General features: G+C 36.1%; 1 protein-coding gene across 3 annotated transcripts in view; it reads right to left on the bottom strand.

Annotated features, from left to right (window-relative positions):
* The window catches only part of ATP8B4 (ATPase phospholipid transporting 8B4 (putative)), a 292,569-nt gene that overhangs the window by 84,703 nt on the left and 187,228 nt on the right, over nucleotides 1–20,638 (bottom strand). For all 3 annotated transcript variants that reach the window (XM_027554041.1, XM_027554043.1, XM_027554042.1), the window contains 3 exons: nucleotides 17,781–17,989; nucleotides 13,526–13,569; nucleotides 6,598–6,763 (listed from right to left, as the gene is read on the bottom strand). In XM_027554041.1, coding sequence (XP_027409842.1) covers nucleotides 6,598–6,763; nucleotides 13,526–13,569; nucleotides 17,781–17,989 — 419 coding nt within the window. The remainder of the gene's footprint in view (nucleotides 1–6,597; nucleotides 6,764–13,525; nucleotides 13,570–17,780; nucleotides 17,990–20,638) is intronic.

Raw genomic sequence — 20,638 nt, 5'->3', positions numbered from 1 at the left:
AGTCAAAAACAGCAGATTAAATACTACTAGAAAGAATTTGTGTACAGGGGGAAAAATGGAGAAAATTCCAGAATATATCTGAGAGAGACAAAGAAAGGAAAAAAATCAAAGAATTATTAAAAGACATAGAGAATAAAGTGAGAATGTTACACACTAAAGATCCATTACAAAGAGAAAATGAGTCAGAGTCCATATTTGAAGAAATAATATGGCTAAGGAAATTCCAGAAGTGATAAAAGACAACATTCTATGGACTCAAGAATCTCAATGAATTCTAAGCAATACAAATATTTTAAAAATTCACACCTACACTAAGAATATGAAAGAAGAAGAAATCTCAAGTCTATGCCTTGACCAGTAACACTGAAGAAGCTGAAGTTGAACAGTTCTATGACGACCTACAAGACCTTCTAGAACTAACACCCAAAAAAGATGTCCTTTTCATTATAGGGGACTGCAATGCAAAAGTAGTAAGTCAAGAAACACCTGGAGTAACAGGCAAATTTGGCCTTGGAGTACAGAATGAAGCAGGGCAAAGGCTAATAGAGTTTTGCCAAGAGAACACACTGGTCATAGCAAACATCCTCTTCCAATAACACAAGAAGAGACTCTACACATGGACATCACCAGATAGTCAACACCAAAATCAGCTTGATTATATTCTTTGCAGCCAAAGATGGAGAAGCTCTATACAATCAACAAAAACAAGTCAAAACGAGCAAAAACAAGTCTCAAGTCAGCCTCTTGAGAAACCTGTATGCAGGTCAGGAAGCAACAGTTAGAACTGGACATGGAACAACAGACTGGTTCCAAATAGTACGTCAAGGCTGTATATTGTCACCTGCTTATTTAACTTATATGCAGAGTACATCATGAGAAATGCTGGGTTGGATGAAGCACAAGCTGGAATCAACATTTCCAGGAGAAATATCAATAACCTCAGATATGCAGATGACACCACCCTTATGGCAGAAAGTGAAGAACTAAAGAGCCTCTTGATGAAAGTGAAAGAGGAGAGTGAAAAAGTTGGCTTAAAGCTCAACATTCAGAAAACTAAGATCGTGGCATCCGGTCCCAACACTTCATGGCAGATAGATGGGGACACAGTGGAAACAGTGGCTGACTTTATTTTGGGGGGCTCCAAATCACTGCAGATGGTGAGTGCAACCATGAAATTAAAAGATGCATACTCCTTGGAAGGAAAGTTATGACCAACCTAGACAGCATATTAAAAAGTAGAGACATTCCTTTGTCAACAAAGGTCCATTTAGTAAAGGCTATGGTTTTCCCAGTGGTCATGTATGGATGTGAGAGTTGGGCTATAAAGAAAGCTGAGCGCAGAAGAATTGATGCTTTTGAACTGTGGTGTTGGAGAAGACTCTTGAGAGTCCCTTGGACTGCAAGGAGATCCAACCAGTCCATCCTAAAGGAGATCAGTCCCGAGTGTTCATTGGAAGGACTGATGTTGAAGTTGAAACTCCAGTATTTTGGCCACTTGATGAGAAAAGCTGACTCATTTGAAAAGACCCCCATGCTGGGAAAGATTAAGGGCAGGAGGAGAAGCGGACGACAGAGGATGAGATGGTTGGATGGCATCACCAATTCAATGGACATGGGTTTGGGTGGACTCTGGGAGTTGGTGATGGACAGGGAGGCCTGGCGTGCTGCGGTTCATGGGGTCGCAAAGGGTCGGACACGACTGAGCGACTGAACTTAACTGAACCAGGGAGAAAGGACTGATCACCTTCAAGTCACAACTGAACTAACAGCTGAACATGCAGTAACAGAAATAGCAGTCAAAATATAGTTAAATTTCTTCAGTGTGCTGAGAAAATTGTCACCTTAAACCTTTGCACACAACAAACATCATTCAAGAATACGAATGAGCCAGGGGAAGAGGGATTATGGGAGAGAAGGAATTGAGAGTTTGGGATTAGCAGATGCAAACTATCATATACAGGATAGATAAAAAATTAAGGTCCTACTGTATAGCCCAGGGAACTATATTCAATATACTCTGAAAAGAATATAAAAAAGAATGTATATATATATACACACATATATGTGTGTGTGTGTGTGTATATGTATATATAACTGAGTCACTTCACTGTATAGCAGAAATTAAACACAATATTTTAAATTAACTATACTTCAGAAAAAAAAAATTTTTAAGAATGGGATGAAATAAAGTTGTTTTCAAAGCTTTTCAGAGTTTACTACCAGTAGCTTCTGCCTAAAAGAAATTCTAAAGAATACATTTTTGACCAGCAGAAGCTCAGTGATTGGACAGCATTAAAGAGCATAGAAATAAGTAAATATATGAGTAAATCTAAGTAAACTGACTGTAAAAACCATAAAAATAACCTCTTGAGGGACTGAAAAAGAAAATATATAAATCAGGACAGGGTTTATTAGTATTTAAGTGTTTTAATGTCCTTATTTTGTTCACAAAGGCTTAGGCTATGTTGAGTCAATTATGCTAAAAGTTCTAGGCTATTAACTAAGAATACAAATAACAGTATATTATTTTCAAGGCAGTAGAAATAAAATTGAACTAAATCTATAAGACTGGAAGAGGCAGACAAATGATAGGGCAAATATAAAATACAAAGTAAGATGGTAGAAGGACATCTATCAGTAACTACAGTAATTATATATTAAATTGTTGCTGCTGTTGTTTAGTCACTAAATTGTATCTGACTCTTTTGTAACCTCATGGACTGTAGCCCACCAGGCTCCTCTGCTCATGGGATTTCCCAGGCAAGAATGCTGGAGTGGTTTGCCAGTTTTCTTCTCCAAGCCCAGTGATCAAACCTGTGTCTCCTGCATTGGCAGGAGGACTCTTTACCACTGAACCATAGGGAAGTCCATATATTAAATACTTAGAACCTAAACATATTGATCATCAACAATGGGTAATTGGCTAAATGTTCTATTTAAGATTTGGTTTAGTTAACCTAGATATTCTTTTAAATTTCAAAAATTTTGCCATTTATAAGAGATGTGTCTAGAACATTAAAAAAAAAAGAATGGCAGGAAAGAGTATGGAAAGCTGAACAATGCAAATACTAACAAGAGGGAAACATCAATAACTACATTGGATCAGATAAAATAAACATCTATAACTATACTAACATCAGACAAAATAAACTTTAAGGCAAACGTGTTACTAGAGATAAAAAGAGTAAATATATATTGATAGATGTTTTCATTTAAAAAAAATTTAACTCTAAACTAGTATCTAATAATGTGATCTTAAATATACAAAGCAAACATTAGCAAAACAAAGTAGAATTAATGAACACACAATTACTGTGCATCTAACTACGCTTGTGGCTTCCCTGGTAGCTCAGCTGGTAAAGAATCCGCCTGCAACGCGGGAGACCTGGGTTTGATCCCTGGGTTGGGAAGGTCCCCTGGAGAAGGGAAAAGCTCCCCACTCCAGTATTCTGGCCTGGAGAACTCGCAGAGAGTCGGACATGACCGAGCAACTTTCACTTTCACTATACCACAGTGATTTAAATACATTCTCATTAATCAAGAAATCAAGTACTCAAAAGAATCCAGAGAGGGAGAAGATTAAACAATACCATTAAGACACAGTATCTAGTAGATATATTAAGAACCCCATTTTCAATAACTGGATAATGCACATTTATTTCAAGCACACACAAAACACAGAAACTGAATACGTCTCAAGCCATAAAGCAAGCTTTGACAAATTTTAAAGGACTGATTTTAAGGCAATAAGAAAAATTTTCTAAATTTTTTATCTCTTTAATTGACATCTACCTAAATAGAAAAAAACTTGTATTGAAGCCTTTGTACCTTCCACTTCTCTGCTTCTGAAATTCCTGGCAAAGGGAATGAGAAGATCAACTTTCCCAAATGTCTCCATGAAACAAAGAGCACTCACTTAAAATAAAAGCAATACCCTCAGCTATAAATTATAGAGTCATGTAGTTTTAAGTTCATCAGATTTGGGTTCTGTTCTTTATCATAACTAACATTTATGTAAGTAAGGTTTATATTTTCCAGTGCTCTTGAACATACATGGATTTAAGTCATCTATCCTATAATTAGAGCTTTAAAAGGAGGAAAAAAATGTAATTTCCCCTTATTTAGTATTGTAATTCTTCACCGAGAATTTGAAATCTCAAAGGAAAAAACTGAAATAGTTGAAATGATACACACATTTACTTCTCTTCACTTCAAAATGCTTTTATATGGCAGAAGAGATTAGTCCATATCCACGAGAACAGGTACAACTTAGTAGTAATAATACTAAAACGTTAGTAAGAATGTAAAGGTACTAGAACTCTCATATACTGACAGTAGGAATGTAAAATGATACTCCATTTTTGGAAAATAGTTGGGCAGTTTCTTAAACACACCTATGCTATGATCAGGCAATTTCCATTCCTAAGTATTTACGAAAAACAAATTTGTTAACTTTTTTAAAGACGTAAAAATGTTTATGGCAGCTTTACTCATAATAATCCAAAGCTAGAAAATAACCTAAATGTCTGAACAGAGGGCTGGGGAAGAATAAAAGTGGTAAACATATTCATACAGTGAAATGTTACTCAAATTTTAAAAAATGGACTACTGACTGATATGACAACATGGATGAATGACAAAAACATTACATTGTATGAAAGAAGCCAGACACAAAAGAATACATACTGTATGATTCCATTTATATGAAGTATTACTATAAGAACAGGCAAAACTCATCTTTGATGATAAAAATCAGGATAGTGGTTGCTTGGGCAGTGGCTGGTGTTGTGGACTAGAAAGGAACATGAGTAATCTTTCTTGAATGATGGAAAATATTAATACTTTGATCGGGGAGGTGGTTACATGGGTGTATATAATGGTCAAAATTCATTAAACAATACACTTAAGATTTGTGTTTTATTGCATTTAATTATATCACAACAGACAGAATGGACTTTTGGGCACAGTGAGGGAGGGAGAGGGTGGAACGAAGAGAGTAGCATTGAAAATACACATTACCATATGTAGAATTAGATAGCTGGTAAAATTTTGCTATGTGATGCAAGGAGCTCAAATCAGGTGCTCTGTGACAACCTGGAGGGGTGGGAAGGGGTGGGCGAGAGGCTTATAAGGGAGGCAACATATGTTTCCTCATGGCTGATTTGTATTGAGGTATGGTAGAGACCAACACAATATTGTAGGGCAATTATCCTCCAATTAAAAATTGATTTAAATATTAAAATATCACAATATGAAAAAATTGTAGTGATACCATAAAAGAGGAATTAATATTTTCAGTGAACTAGAAACTTGAGAAATGTCTAAAAGATAAAAAGTAGATTTGATAAATGGATAAATAAGAAAGGAGAAAAACACAGTTCAAAGAATTTGAAAAAGAAAATTAATACAGAGTTAAAAGCAATGCCCAAAGTTTCTCCAAATCAGAATCAACAAAAGAGAAGAGCAGAAGTGATCTTAGGGGCACTAGAAATAAAATGAGTTGAAGAATTCCACTCAAGCTTGCCAGGACCACTTCGGCTCCTCCTCCTGCCAACTTCCTTCCAACAACAGGCGACAGTGATATTTGCCTCAAGATGAAACCTTGAAAATGTTCTTTTACACTAAGTACACAATCCACCTAAGGAACCTTTTATGGTTTTCATGCTGGGGCTGGAGACCAAAGCTGAAAACAGCCAGAAATAGCTTTAGAATCCCATACGGATTAGAGAAATTAATTAACAAAAGAAAGAGAGTCCATGACTGTGATACTTTCTTTTAGGCCAGACCTTAAGCACAACTTTCTCTGAAATGAGAGTTCTGACACAGAATCCTAGCACTAGATTTGAAAAAATAAGTTAAGCCCAGGTATCATATGAACTCCAGGAAGCAGGAAACTCCATGCCCAGAAGACGAGCAATATTTTGTGACTCTCCCCAACAATCTTGGGAGACAGGCCGTTATCAGAACCTACATTCACCAAGAGGCAAACTGGGATGCTCAAACACAAATAAGAACAGGCAATAACAAACAATAAAACATTTGAGAACAACATGAAAGTTAGACACAGAACTCTAAAAACAACATTTCATAAAATGAAACAGCAGAGGAAACAAAAGATTTCAAATTAAGAATAATTAATATCCTCAAAGAGATCTAAGAAAATATTAAAATAAAATCAGATAGCTATTTAAATAGAACTTAAAAAATGAAATAAATGAAAGTAGAGATAAAAAAAATTTACTTAAAGGCACTGTGATATCCTCAAATAAAAATGTCATTATTGGCATTAGTATTACAAAGATCAGTTTAAGCATTGTTGAATGCAAATACGGTGTTCAGTCATAAAAAAAAAAGTATCCCTTTTAACTGGTTTATCTAGGCCCTCATCTTTTTACTGTTCCTAATTTTTTTTTTCTTTTAAGTCTCTCCATACTTTTAGAAAACATTCAGTATACAAATAAATACAAAGAAAAGCTAGTAATAGGTAAAGCCCTTGTGCAATGCTGTATTTTGGATTAGAAAATCCTTCCAATTCCAAACATTTCAATGAAAATATACCTATTTAAAAAACGAGACTCAGACACACTTTGCACTTACCTGCACTATTTTCCTCTGACATTACAGTGTGGCAGAGTGCAAGTAACCTAAGGAATTCATGCACTTTGGGATCACCCAGTTCAATGGATTCCATCAAATGGTGGTCAAAAAATTGAAATGTTCTGTCTGCTTGAGGGCTGACTGAGAAACCCACAGTCTCTTTTTTCTGTAGGAGAACAACAACAACAAAACTGTAGACTTCATTCCAACAAAAGTCTTTTAAAATTCAAAACACTTCCTCTAAGTATTTTTAGAATTTGTATGACTTTTCAGCCTCCAAAGCCTGGCACTAAAATGGCTTTGTTTCCTCATTACTGTTAAATATCATCTTCTCATTTCAGAGCCATGTAAGCCTTCATTACCAGAGCAATAAACCTTCCAAAAGCATATGGGGAAGAAAAAAATCCAATGGCTATACAAATTCTCAAATATTTACTTCAACTCTAAAATACAAAGAAGCCCTAAAAATTAAAAGTTGATTTCAAAACCTACTTGATGGAAAAACTTGACCTGACTTGAACTCATTTTGGCAGCAATATCTGACCTGGAATAGTATGTGCATAATTATAGACTTTTTAAAATATCAGTTCAGTTCAGTTCAGTCGCTCAGTCATGTCTGACTCTTTGCAACCCCATGAATCGCAGCATGCCAGGCCTCCCTGTCCATCACCAACTCCCGGAGTTCACTCAGACTCACTTCCATTGAGTCAGTGATGCCATCCAGCCATCTCATCCTCTGTCGTCCCCTTCTCCTCCTGCCCTCAATCCCTCCCAGCATCAGAGTCTTTTCCAATGAGTTAACTCTTCGCATGAGGTGCCCAAAGTACTGGAGTTTCAGCTTTAGCATCATTCCTTCCAAAGAAATCCCAGGGCTGATCTCCTTCAGAATGGACTGGTTGGATCTCCTTGCAGTCCAAGGGACTCTCAAGAGTCTTCTCCAACACCACAGTTCAAAAGCATCAATACTTTGGCACTCAGCCTTCTTCACAGTCCAACTCTCACATCCATACATGACCACAGGAAAAACCATAGCTTGACTAGACGAACCTTACTTAGCATGAATTAGTATTTCAAGATATAAAAATATTAATGTGTTTGATTACTGAGTACTTCTCTGATCTCACTAAAGTAACTGCAAAATATTATGACAGAATTATGCCAGCCCAGGTTCAATGCATGATACTGGATGCTTGGGGCTGGTGCACTGGGACGACCCAGAGGGATGATATGGGGAGGGAGGAGGGAGGAGGGTTCAGGATGGGGAACACATGTATACCTGTGGCAGATTCATTTCGATATATGGCAAAACCAATACAATATTGTAAAGTTAAAAAATAAAATAAAAAAATTTTAAAAAGACAAAAAAAAAAGAGTTCTGGAGATAGACAAGGGTGATGATAATATGAATGTACTTCATACCATTGAACTGTACACTTTTAAATGGTTATGATGGCCAATTTTATATGGGCACTGTGCCAGAATAAAAAATTAAATTAAAAAAATAAATAAATAAAGTAAAAAAAAAATATTATGACAGAATTAAAATCAGGATCTTGAGATACTTGTACTCACACATTCACTGCAGCATAATTCACAATAGCCAAAAGGTAGAAACAACATTGGAGAAAACAATGGCACCCCACTCCAGAACTCTTGCCTGGAAAATCCCATGGAGAGGGGAGCCTGGTAGGCTGCGGTCCATGGGGTCACTGAGTCGGACACGACTGAGGGACTTCACTTTCATTTTTCACTTTCATGCATTGGAGAAGGAAATGGCAGCCCATTCCAGTGTTCTTGCCTGGAAAATCCCAGGGACAGAGGAGGCTGGTAGGCTGCCGTCTATAGTGTTGCACAGTCAGATGCGACTGAAGCGACTTAGCAGCAGCAGCAGCAGAAACAACATAGGGCTTCCCTAGTGGTTCAGATGATAAAGAATCTGCCTGCAGTGCAGGAGACCTGGGTTTGATCCCTGGGTTGGAAAGATCCCCTGGAGAAGGGAATGGCTACCCACTCCAGTATTCTTGCCTGGAGAATTCCATGGACAGAGGAGCCTGACAGGGTACAGTCCATGGGGGCCACAAAGAGTCAGACATGACTAAGTGACTAACACTTTCACTTCACTTCAGAAACAAAAATAAAACATCCATCAAATGATGAATAAAGAATATGTGTTTTTATATATCTATATATACACACATACACACACACACACAAAGAATATTATTCAGCCATAAAAAAGGAACCTTGTCTTTATGCTGCAACATGAATGAACCTTGAGGGCATTACATTAAAAGAAATAAATCACTCACAAAAGAATAAATATTGCATAATTCTATTTATATAAGATATCTAACACAGTAAAATTCACAGAAACTGAGTGTAAAACAGTAGTTTCCAAGACTAAAAGAATGGGGAAGTGGGGCATTGCAGTTCAATGAGAAACTACAGTTTCAGATGTACAAGGTGAAAAAGTTCTAGAGATCTGCAGTACACACTGTGCTCATATTAATTTACTGTCCACTTCAAAATTTGTTGATCACAAAAATGAAAGAAATAGGATTAAAGATAGAACCTAACAGAAGATAATTTTAATATTAAATAAGATCTCTGTTAATTCACTGACTGATGAAAAGCATAAAATGTACTACTAATTTTTGACAGTTTATTACTCGAAGGACTAGACGTGTGATAAGGTCTTTGCAAGAACAACTGATGAGAAAATACTTTTCAAATACACTTTGTCTTGGAGACTGCAAAATAATATTTTAAATATAACACTTAATATATCCAAGTACTTGAGAATACATACCAGTATACAAGGTAATCCATTAGCTGTGTTTATTTCAGAATCATAGAGACTTACTTTAATCAAAGATTGTTTTGTTCATGTAAGAAAATTTAAAAACAACTACCCAATAGGAGAAAAAATTGGTCAACTCAGTAGTACGAAGTAAAATACACACTGGCCTTAGAATTCCCTAAACCCCCTCCCCCTGACACCTAGGGAAGAAACCATGACTTGTAAAGATTACAGCCTGTCAGACTAGAAAAATAAATAGAAGGAACATAATTGGAAAAGAAGTAAAACTGTCACTATTTGTAGATGACATGATCTGTACACACAAAGTCCTAAAGATGCTACCAGAAAACTACTGCTGCTACTGCTGCTGAGTCGCTTCAGTCGTGTCCGACTCTGTGTGACCCCATAGACGGCAGCCCACCAGGCTCCCCCATCCCTGGGATTCTCTAGACAAGAACACTGGAGTGGGTTGCCATTTCCTTCTCCAATGCATGAAAGTGAAGTGTGAAAGTAAAGTCGCTCAGTTGTGTCTGACTCTTAGTGACCCCATGGACTGCAGCCTACCAGGCTCCTGTGTCCATGGGATTTTCCAGGCAAGAATACTGGAGTGGGGTGCCATTGCCTTCTCCAAGAGAAAACTACTAGAGCTAATCAATGAATTTAGTAATGTCATTCAATGATTAAGTCAACAGATAATTCTGAACTGCTATTTCTCATGAACCCTTCTTGAAACTGGAAGATATATTTCAGCCAAATAAAAGATAACTGGAAAAACAGTGGGAAAGGGAAAAGTAGTTAGTGGTAAGTACTGAATCTTATTACCTGAAGAACTAAATATAAAAGAAACAGATTAGTATTATAAAACAAAATGTATATGCTATATACATTGACTACATAGAAAAACTGCTTAAAAATTAGAAGATCCTGATGTCCTCATTTTAGTATTTGAAGGTCAGAAGATACCATTTAAAAACTCAAATCAACTAAGAGAAATCTATGTACACTTAAGATTAAGATGCATCATTAATAAAAATAGTAGGAAAATATGAGGGAAAGAAAGATAAACATAATAATTTTACCATTTTTCATATTAGGAAATTGATAGATACTCCTTACAAAAAAAGAATTAAGAGTATTACACAAACTCTTGAAAGTATACAGTGCAGAAACAATGAAATATTTTCCCAAATACTGTAAGAGAAGCAAACACATAGTCTGTAGAATCCATATAGAGAATTATTAAAAATTATAAAGTATAATCTAAAATATTTAATAGATCCAATGTAATGGCCCTAACTTGCTTACTAAAAAAATTGCATGTAAAGTAAAAGCCAATCCTATGCTGTACATTCTTAAGAGACATATCTAAAACAAAGTTATTCAGGAATATTGAAAAAAAAACGTGGGCAAATGCAAATCAAAAGTTAACCAGGAGACATAATCTTAATATCAAATAAGGTTGCATCCAAGACAAGGAAAATTAATCAGATAAGAGCACATTCATGATAAAAATATAACTACTATGAACATCAATGCACCTCACAAGAGCATCAATACTCATAAAATGAAGACTTCAGGCTATACAGGAGAGCTAGAGAGAGAGAGAAATTATCAGAACGCTTTATTAATCTCTTTAATCCAAACAAATAACATAGATAAAAAATGAGATAGAAGACCTAAATAATAATAATATAATTAATAAGGTAGAATTAAATGACAATACAGCTAATTTTATACCTTGAAGACAGAAAATACATCAACTTTCATTTTAAGGACCCTGGAACACTGACAACAATTGATCATATTAAGGCACAAAGAAAACCTGAATAAATCCCCCAAAGTAGAAATACAAATCTATTCTTTTATTAAAAATATTGTAAGGCAGGAGGAATCCCAACCTCTTCAAAATGTTTAGTTCTTCTCATGGTTCAGTGTGGATATTCAAACTGATATAACAAAAATAAAGATATTACAGGCCAAAATCCATGTAATAAAACTAATACAATATTGTAAAGTTTAAAAATAAAATAAAATTAAAAAAAAAACTAAAGCAGTGTTCAAAGGGAAATTAATAACCACAAATTCTTGTACAAAAAAGGGAGAGAACAAATTTTTTTTATTTTATTGAAGTACAGTTTTTTTTTAATTGTCACCCTGTTTATTTTTTTAATTTTATTTTATTTTTAAACTTAACAATATTGTATTGGTTTTGCCAAATATTGAACTGAATCCGCCACAGGTATACATGTGTTCCCCATCCTGAACCCTCCTCCCTCCTCCCTCCCCATACCATCCCTCTGGGTCGTCCCAGTGCACCAGCCCCAAGCATCCAGTATCGTGCATCGAACCTGGGCTGGTGACTCGTTTCATACATGATATTATACATGTTTCAATGTCATTCTCCCAAATCTTCCCACCCTCTCCCTCTCCCACAGAGTCCATAAGACTGATCTATACATCAGTGTCTCTTTTGCTGTCTCGTATACAGGGTTATTGTTACCATCTTTCTAAATTCCGTATATATGCGTTAGTATACTGTATTGGTGTTTTTCTTTCTGACTTACTTCACTCTGTACAATAGGCTTCAGTTTCATCCACCTCATTAGAACTGATTCAAATGTATTCTTTTTAATGGCTGAGTAATACTCCACTGCGTATATGTACCACAGCTTTCTTATCCATTCATCTGCTGATGGGCATCTAGGTTGCTTGCATGTCCTGGCTATTATAAACAGTGCTGCGATGAACATTGGGGTACACATGTCTCTTTCCCTTCTGGTTTCCTCAGTGTGTATGCCCAACAGTGGGATTGCTGGATCATAAGGCAGTTCTATTTCCAGTTTTTTAAGGAATCTCCACACTGTTCTCCATAGTGGCTGTACTAGTTTGCATTCCCACCAACAGTGTAAGAGTGTTCCCTTTTCTCCACACCCTCTCCAGCATTTACTGCTTGTAGATTTTTGGATTGCAGCCATTCTGACTGGCTTGAAATGGTACCTCATAGTGGTTTTGATTTGCATTTCTCTGATAATGAGTGATGTTGAGCATCTTTTCATGTGTTTGTTAGCCATCTGTATGTCTTCTTTGGAGAAATGTCTATTTAGTTCTTTGGCCCATTTTTTGATTGAGTCATTTATTTTTCTGGAATTGAGCTGTAGGAGTTGCTTGTATATTTTTGAGATTAGTTGAAGTACAGTTGATTTACAATGTTGTGCTTAATTTCTCCTATACATCAAAGTGACTTTTTAAATAGTCTTGTCAAAAATCAAAAACTTTGACTGTGCTAGTGAAAGTAGGAGAAAGCAGACACTCTTGTACATTGCTTGTGACAGGGTAAATTGGTGGACAAATGTATACATATAACTGATTCACTTTGCTGTATAGCAGAAACTAATACAACATTGTAAATCAACTATATTCCAACAAAAATTAATTTAAAAAATAAAAAAATGGATAAAACATGTGTTGGTGAGGGTAGGAGAAAGCAGGCATTCTTATACATTGCTTGTGACAGGGTAAATTAGTACAAATTCTAAAAAGGGCAATTTGGAAATATTGATCAAATTACAAATACACATACATTTTGACTTAGCAATCCCATTTCTAGAAATGGAACTTGTTAAGTATAGGATCCATGTGATATAACATGTATACATGGTTACTTTTGTTGCATTTCCTTTACAAGCAAAATGTTGAAAATATTATGAATGTCCATTCCTACCTCCTTACATAATTTAAGAAACATCAATATAATAAACTATTATTCACCATAAAAAGAATTAGGGAGCCCTTTTTTTCCCACTGATATAGAAGGATCTTGATCACTGCTAAGGAAGAAAGTTAAGCGCAATAAGTATAGTTCACTACCACCTATGTAAAAAATTGAGAAATATATTTGATTGTATATAATAAATATCTCTAACAGAGGGGGAAAAAAGACAGTGAACTCTGTGATTGGGAAACCTGGATAGGAAGGAAGTTTGAACCATACGAATCTTTTTTTTTTAAGTTACATATTAAGTATATAATCTGGTCATAGTGGAAATTAGGCTTCTAGGAACTCATCATTTTTTAAAAGTATGTACAATTTGAAATTAAAAGTAAGAATGAACTTAATCACCTCCACACCTTAGTCATGTCAGTCTTCTGACCCAGGTCATCATGCACCTCACCTGCCAAAACCAAAACTGAGAATTAAAAATAGATGAAATTGAAACTAGATTTACACATTTAGTTTGAAGAAATATACTTGTTTATTAAAGCACCACTACTAGATGACATTATGAGTTCAAACTTAAACAGTAACACTAGACATGGCAATTAACACAGAAAGATATTCATTTGCCCAAAACAGAACTAAAATCAGTACACATTAATACAAAATAAGTCATAATTCTGTTTTTCTGTAAATTTTATCATTCTGTTGTTACATTATCTATGATGTTTGCACAAGGCAAGTTTTTGTCTTTCACTTTGTACACACTGTTGGGGAATCCAAAATGGTATGCAAGACAGACCAACTCTCATCAGTGCTATAGTGTGGTGAGTACATCTTTGTCTATATTGGTCTGGGCCAGACACATCTTTAATATCTGTAATGGCAAGGTCAAATTAGCATGTAAACATTAGACAATGTTAGAGCCTTCTGTAGTCAGAGAACATAGCCACCCATGCGCCAAACATTTAAAAGTAACTATTCTTAATATACAGCCAATATGTACTTATCACAAATATATTGGAAAATACAGGGATTTTTAAAACAGAAATGAAAATCTTAAAAAAAAATTTTCATTCCTGTTTTATGGATGACAGAACTGAAGAACAGAATATAAAGTGACATGTGAAAGTCACTCAGTTGCATCCAACTCTGTGCGACCCCATGGACTATACAGCCCATGGAATTCTCCAGGCCAGAATACTGGAGTGGGAAGCCATTCCCTTCTCCAGGGGCACCTCTCAACCCAGGGATCGAGCCCTGATCTCCCACATGATTCAACTAAGACTAAAAAGTCAGCATAGTATATAGTAGTAGTGTTAGTCACTCAGTCGTGTATGACTATTTGTGACGCTGTGGACTGTAGCCCAACAGGCTGCTCTGTTCATGGAATTCTCCAGGCAAGAATACTGTAGTGGGTTGTCATTCCCTTCTTCAGGGGATCTTCCGAACCCAGGGATTGAACTCAAGTCTCCTGCATAAAGGCAGATTCTTTATCCTCCGAGCCACCAGGGAAGCCCATAGTAGGTTTTTAATTCAAATCTCTCTCTTTTCACTATTCAATACAAACATGCATGCAAAGTCGCTTCAGTTATGTGCAACCCTTTGGACCACAGCCTGACAGGCTTTTTTGCCCAGGGGGACTCTCCAGACAAGAACCACAGGAGTGGCTTGCCATGCCCTCCTGAAAGGGATTTTCCCAACCCAGGGAAATGGCATCTCTTACGTCTCCTGCAGGTTCTTTGCCACTAACACCACCTGAGAAGCCCCTCACCATACAAGAGTATGACCCAAAAAAGCACTAATAAAGAGTTACTGGTGGTTTTTCTGGGGCTCAGGTATAAATCTAGAATACAGTGAGGCTGCTATATGGGAGGAATCCCTGAGCTAGTGAATGAACCTCACCCAGCACCTGGAATTTAAATACCAAACTCACCACAGTTATATACTACTCATTACCCCCTATGCTATAACTCTGATAAATGATAAAAGCAAACAAACTGTCTTTGTGTAAAATGGTGTTCTCAAAGAAAGCCTCTTCATAAGGCTGGTGATGAAGCAAAGAAAAACTCAAGTCTAAGAAAATGATAGATCTGAGAAAGAAAACAGAGCTTTAGGTAAATAAGAATGGACTATAAAAATTTCCCAAGGCCTGGATCTATGGCATAAACAAGACCAACTGTATGGGGGGAAAATGATTCTGGAACAATCTATGAGTTCTTTAGTAAGAATATATTTTACTGACATTATAAATTGGAAAGGCTTTATAAATTAAAGGTCTAAAGGGGTTGTTAAATCTTTCAGTTACTTTCCTGCCTTTTATGAGGGAAATTACAAGCTCTCAAAGATCATGGCATCTGGTCCCATCACTTCATGGGAAATAGATGGGGAAACAATGGAAACAATGTCAGACTTTATTGTGGGGGGCTCCAAAATCACTGCAGATGGTGATAGCAGCCATGAAATAAAAAGACGCTTACTCCTTGGAAGCAAAGTTATGACCAACCTAGATAGCATTCTAAAAAGCAGAGATATTACTTTGCCAACAAAGATCCATCTAGTCAAGGCTATGGTTTTTCCAGTGGTCATGAATATATGTGAGAGTCGGACTGTGAAGAAAGCTGAGCGCAGAATTGATGCTTTTGAACTGTGGTGCTGGAGAAGACTCTTGCAAGTCCCTTGGACTGCAAGGAGATCCAACCAGTCCATCCTAAAGGAGACCAGTCCTGGGTGTTCATTGGAAGGACTGATGCTGAGGCTGAAACTCCAATACTTTGGCCACCTCATGAGAAGAGTTGAGTCATTGGAAAAGACCCTGATGCTGGGAGGGATTGGGGGCAGGAGGAGAAGGGGACGACAGAGGATGAGATGGCTGGATGGCATCACCGACTCGATACACATTAGTTTGGGTGAAATCCAGGAGTTGGTGATGGACAGGGAGGCCTGGCGTGCTGCAATTCATGGGGTCGCAGAGTTGGACACGACTGAGCGACTGAACTGAACTGAACTGAATATCATAGGATTTGTAAATTTGGAGATTTGCAAAGATCTTGGGATATATATATTGTGAAAATCCAGGGACTTTTCTAATAACAGCCCCTGTGACAAACATCAGTTCAGTTCAGCCGCTCAGTCATGTCCGACTCTTTGAGACCCCAAGAATTGCAGCACGCCAGGCCTCCCTGTCCATCACCACCTCCCGGAGTTCACTCAAACTCATGTCCATCAAGTCAGTGATGCCATCCAGCCACCTCATCCTCTGTTGTCCCCTTCTCCTCCTGCCCCTAATCCCTCCCAGCATCAGAGTCTTTTCCAATGAGTGAACTCTTTGCATCAGGTGGCCAAAGTATTGGAGTTTCAGCTTTAGCATCAGTGACAAACATATTTCAAATAAATCTTGGTCCCAATGTCTTAAAGTTTCCTTAGGATAATTTCCTAGAAGTGATATTGTTTCTATTATATTACCAATAAGTGCCATGGCAAAAGAATACAAAAGGCCTACAAAATTCAAAACGACTCCAATACTCCAACAAAATATTTTTCATTTAAACTGCTCCTGGGTTGTATTTATCAAAAGCGTCTGAAAATAATATCAAAAGAAAAAATTTTAAGAAAATGTTCTATTTTATTTAGCATCTTCATAATATTAATAGTGATGTAAGAAAAATGCACAATGTAACTTAGGCCGTGTGGAAGTCCAGGTTGAATATTATCTGGTCTACTACCAGAGAAAGGTGGGGCAGGTGTGGACAGAAGAGAAGTGAGGAAACCATGGCAACCAGGGGTTATGGGGAGTGGAATAGCAGAGGGAGGTCAAAAGACAGGAGAGCATGAAAATCAACTTATATTTCTCAGTTTTGCTCAGGATCAAATCTTACTTTAAAATATTTGGCAATGTGTGAAGTTTCCCATCAGGAGACAAAGGAAAGGTTTCTCTCTCTCTCTTGGATTTTCTTTACTTCCTGAGATTTTTGTACTGAGAAACTGGACACTCGAGTTCAGTGAAGTGATACTGGGAATCCAGAGGAACCTGACAGGAGCCCTCTGGAGAGCTTCCGTGCTCTCAAAAGGAACTGCCAACTGGACTAAGTCGGGGTGACAAGGGTCACATGTAACTAACTAGAAAGGCTGATAATCCCCAACAGAGCAGGTATCCTAACAAAAGCATACAAATAGGAACTCAATATTGATGAAACAGGTTGTCTGACCACTAAAGGTAACCCTGTGCAGTGTGCATTTTCAGGAATGAGTCATAAATTCTTATAAACACAGACACTAACATCAATTGAGGGCTGTTAGGAAGCAAGTATAAAATACTGCTTTCGTTGAGATAAATCAGGCTCTGAAGAACTCCTCCTCCCTGGAATATGAGTCTATTAAGCACCACAGATCACACAGTTTTAGCAACGAAAGGAGCCTTGGACAGTATCTAAACTAACCCTCATGGGGTTACATGAATGGTAACAGATCCAAAGCTTTATTTGAATTATTCAACATTCACCCAATAAATATTTAGCAAGTGTTTATTATGTGCCGACCACTCTGGTGGATGCTGGTGGTCTCCATATTAATAAGAAAGCCAGAGATTTTTTTATTTAAAAAAAATAGGGTTTCTTAATTTTTTTAGGACTGTTAACAATAACAACAAAAAGGAAAGGTGTATCTTACCATAGATTCTCCCATTAATGGAACATTTTTTAAAAGTCATGATGTTTTGAGTGAGGGTGCCAGTCTTGTCAGAGAAAACATATTCAATCTGGCCTAGCTCCTCATTGAGAGTGGTCGTTCGAGCTTCAGCAGGTGTTGCCTTCCTGGAGTAATACATCTTCCGATCCCAGTTTATAAAATAACTGTGTCCCAGACGAATTACTTCCACACTTTCATCCATTTAAATGGAAAAAAAGAGAGAAATACTCCATCAATCTCAGAACATAAAAAGCTTTACCAAAGCAAGAAGTCTGCTAATGTCTTCAGAGTTTAGAAGAAAATGTGAATGCTCTGTTTCAAGGTCCTAGTGATCTTCCGAGACATGTCAGCAGAAAATGTTCAAAGTCATTTCCTTGTAGCACCTTGAAACAATGGGCTGACTTGGCATAAAGCCTTCAGGAAAGTTCCATGCTTCTCTATTTACATTAAACAGGCCCAGGCCCAGTGGAGATTTCTTGTGTAGCCTACCAGTTATTTGATGTGGCTTCATTTTACCAAAAGAGGTAAAAAGGAGTCCCTCCATGAAGCACTAAGCGAACCATAGTAGATATTGAGTAAAAACAGGGTGTATTGTCATATTACTTTGCCCATTTACCAGAAAAAGAGCATTGTCTTATGATCTAGTGGTGATTTATGACTTTCCAGTTCCAGAAGTGGAATTTCTAAAGCCAAGAGTATAATATTTTTCAGTCTTTGTCATACACAAGGCCAGATTAACTTTCAAAAAAATTACAACAATGTAAGTTTCTACCATTAGATTATTGAAAATTATCTTTTAGTCTATGCCAAGTCAAATGGCATCTTATTACTGTTTATTGCATTTCTTTTCTTATCAATGAATTGAATATCTGTTTCAAGTTTTATTGGCCAGTTATATGTCTTCCTGGAATTATCTAATTGCATTGCCTTCCTAGTTCATCTTTCCTATTCAGGTATTAGTGTATTTCTTATTGATTTATATATATGGAATATATATCTATATACATTATATCAATATGATACACAGTTTATCATTCATCTTTTATTTCTGTTTCCACTATTTTTGACACAAAGAACTTCTCCCTTTTTAATCAATCAAATTTATCAATGGTTTACAGTTTCTGCTTATAGCTTCTTTGGGGGAATTTTTGCTTAGATAAGCCTTCCCTATGGCAAGATTATATATATATACAGATATCTATACTTTTCTTCCAGTTTTTTAATTTTTTCCACATTTAATTCTTTCTCGCAATTAGAATTTTCTGAAGTATGACATGCATATGAGAAGCTAATTTCAATTTTTACCAAATGTATTCATCACTATTTGTTGAACAATGAATCCTTTCCCCTATTATGTTAAGATGACTCCATGTCACATAAAGATTACTTCCTAACTAGAATCTGTTTTGGGTATTTCAATTTTGTTCCTTAATGTGTGATTTAATTTATCTCATGTTTTCATTATTGTAGCTTCATAAAATTTGGCATATGAGGTAAGAAAATCTTCATTCTCTTCTTTTAAAAAAATTCTTACCTGTAATCACTAATTTATACCTCTTGATAAAATTAATGTGTTCATCAAAGAAACTTTAGAATCACTGTATCAACTTTCTCATAAAACTTACTTGAGACTTTTATTAAATTTATATTAAACTCAATTATTTGAAAAGAATGACTATTTTATAATAAATACCACTTAAAGAAGGATAACTCTTCCGAGGAGTTCAACTTTTAAAAAGTACTTTTATTGGTAAAGAGTTATAGTTTAGTTTTGTTTTGTTTTTGCACATAGGTCCACACCATAGCTTGACAGATTCCTTCCTAGACATTTTATCTTTTTATTGATGAGATAATTTTTAATTGCTTTGGTTTAATGTGTTTTAATAAAAGAAGCTTTCCTTAATATTAAAAAAAAAGTGATTATGTGACAAAATTCAACATTTCACTGAATTATTTTACTGAGTTTTACAGAGGTATTCTATGGATTTTCAAGGTTTATAATCACATTTTCTCTGCTCTTCCTCTCTAAAAGGTTTATTTTGGTTTCATGTCTCATTTTTTTTTAATATTTTAGTTTCATGACTTAGTACATTAACAAGGACATCCAGAACAGTATAAAATAGTAATGACAAAGCAAGGACTCATAGCTTATTTCTGATCTTTGTGGGAATTAAGCTTTGGTTTTCTCATCTGTAAACTAAGTTGAAAGCAGCCTGATTATGCTAACTCTGAACATATATCTCCTAAAAGACAAAAGATGACACACAAGTTCTTTCTGCACATTAAATCCTATACATCAAATTGACAAACCATTAGCCAGATTCATCAAGAAACAAAGGGAGAAAAATCAAATCAATAAAATTAGAAATGAAAATGGAGAGATCACAACAGACAACACAGAAATACAAAGGATCATAAGAGACTACTCTTAGCAATTATATGCCAATAAAATGGACAACTTGGAAGAAATGGACAAGTTCTTAAAAAAGTACAACTTTCCAAAACTGAATCAGGAAGAAATAGAAAATCTTAACAGACCCATCACAAGCACAGAAATTGAAACTGTAATCAGAAATCTTCAAGCAAACAAAAGCCCAGGTCCAGACGGCTTCACAGCTGAATTCTACCAAAAATTTAGAGAAGAGCTAACACCTATCCTACTCAAACTCTTCCAGAAAATTGCAGAGGAAGGTAAACTTCCAAACTCATTCTATGAGGCCACCATCACCCTAATACCAGAACCTGATAAAGATGCCACAAAAAAGAAAACTACAGGCCAATATCACTGATGAACATAGATGCAAAAATCCTTAAAATTCTACCAACCAGAATCCAACAAC

This window comes from Bos indicus x Bos taurus, chromosome 10 (assembly GCF_003369695.1).
Source record: "Bos indicus x Bos taurus breed Angus x Brahman F1 hybrid chromosome 10, Bos_hybrid_MaternalHap_v2.0, whole genome shotgun sequence".
Lineage (NCBI taxonomy): Eukaryota > Metazoa > Chordata > Mammalia > Artiodactyla > Bovidae > Bos > Bos indicus x Bos taurus.
This window is presented reverse-complemented; position numbering and strand designations above follow the sequence as displayed.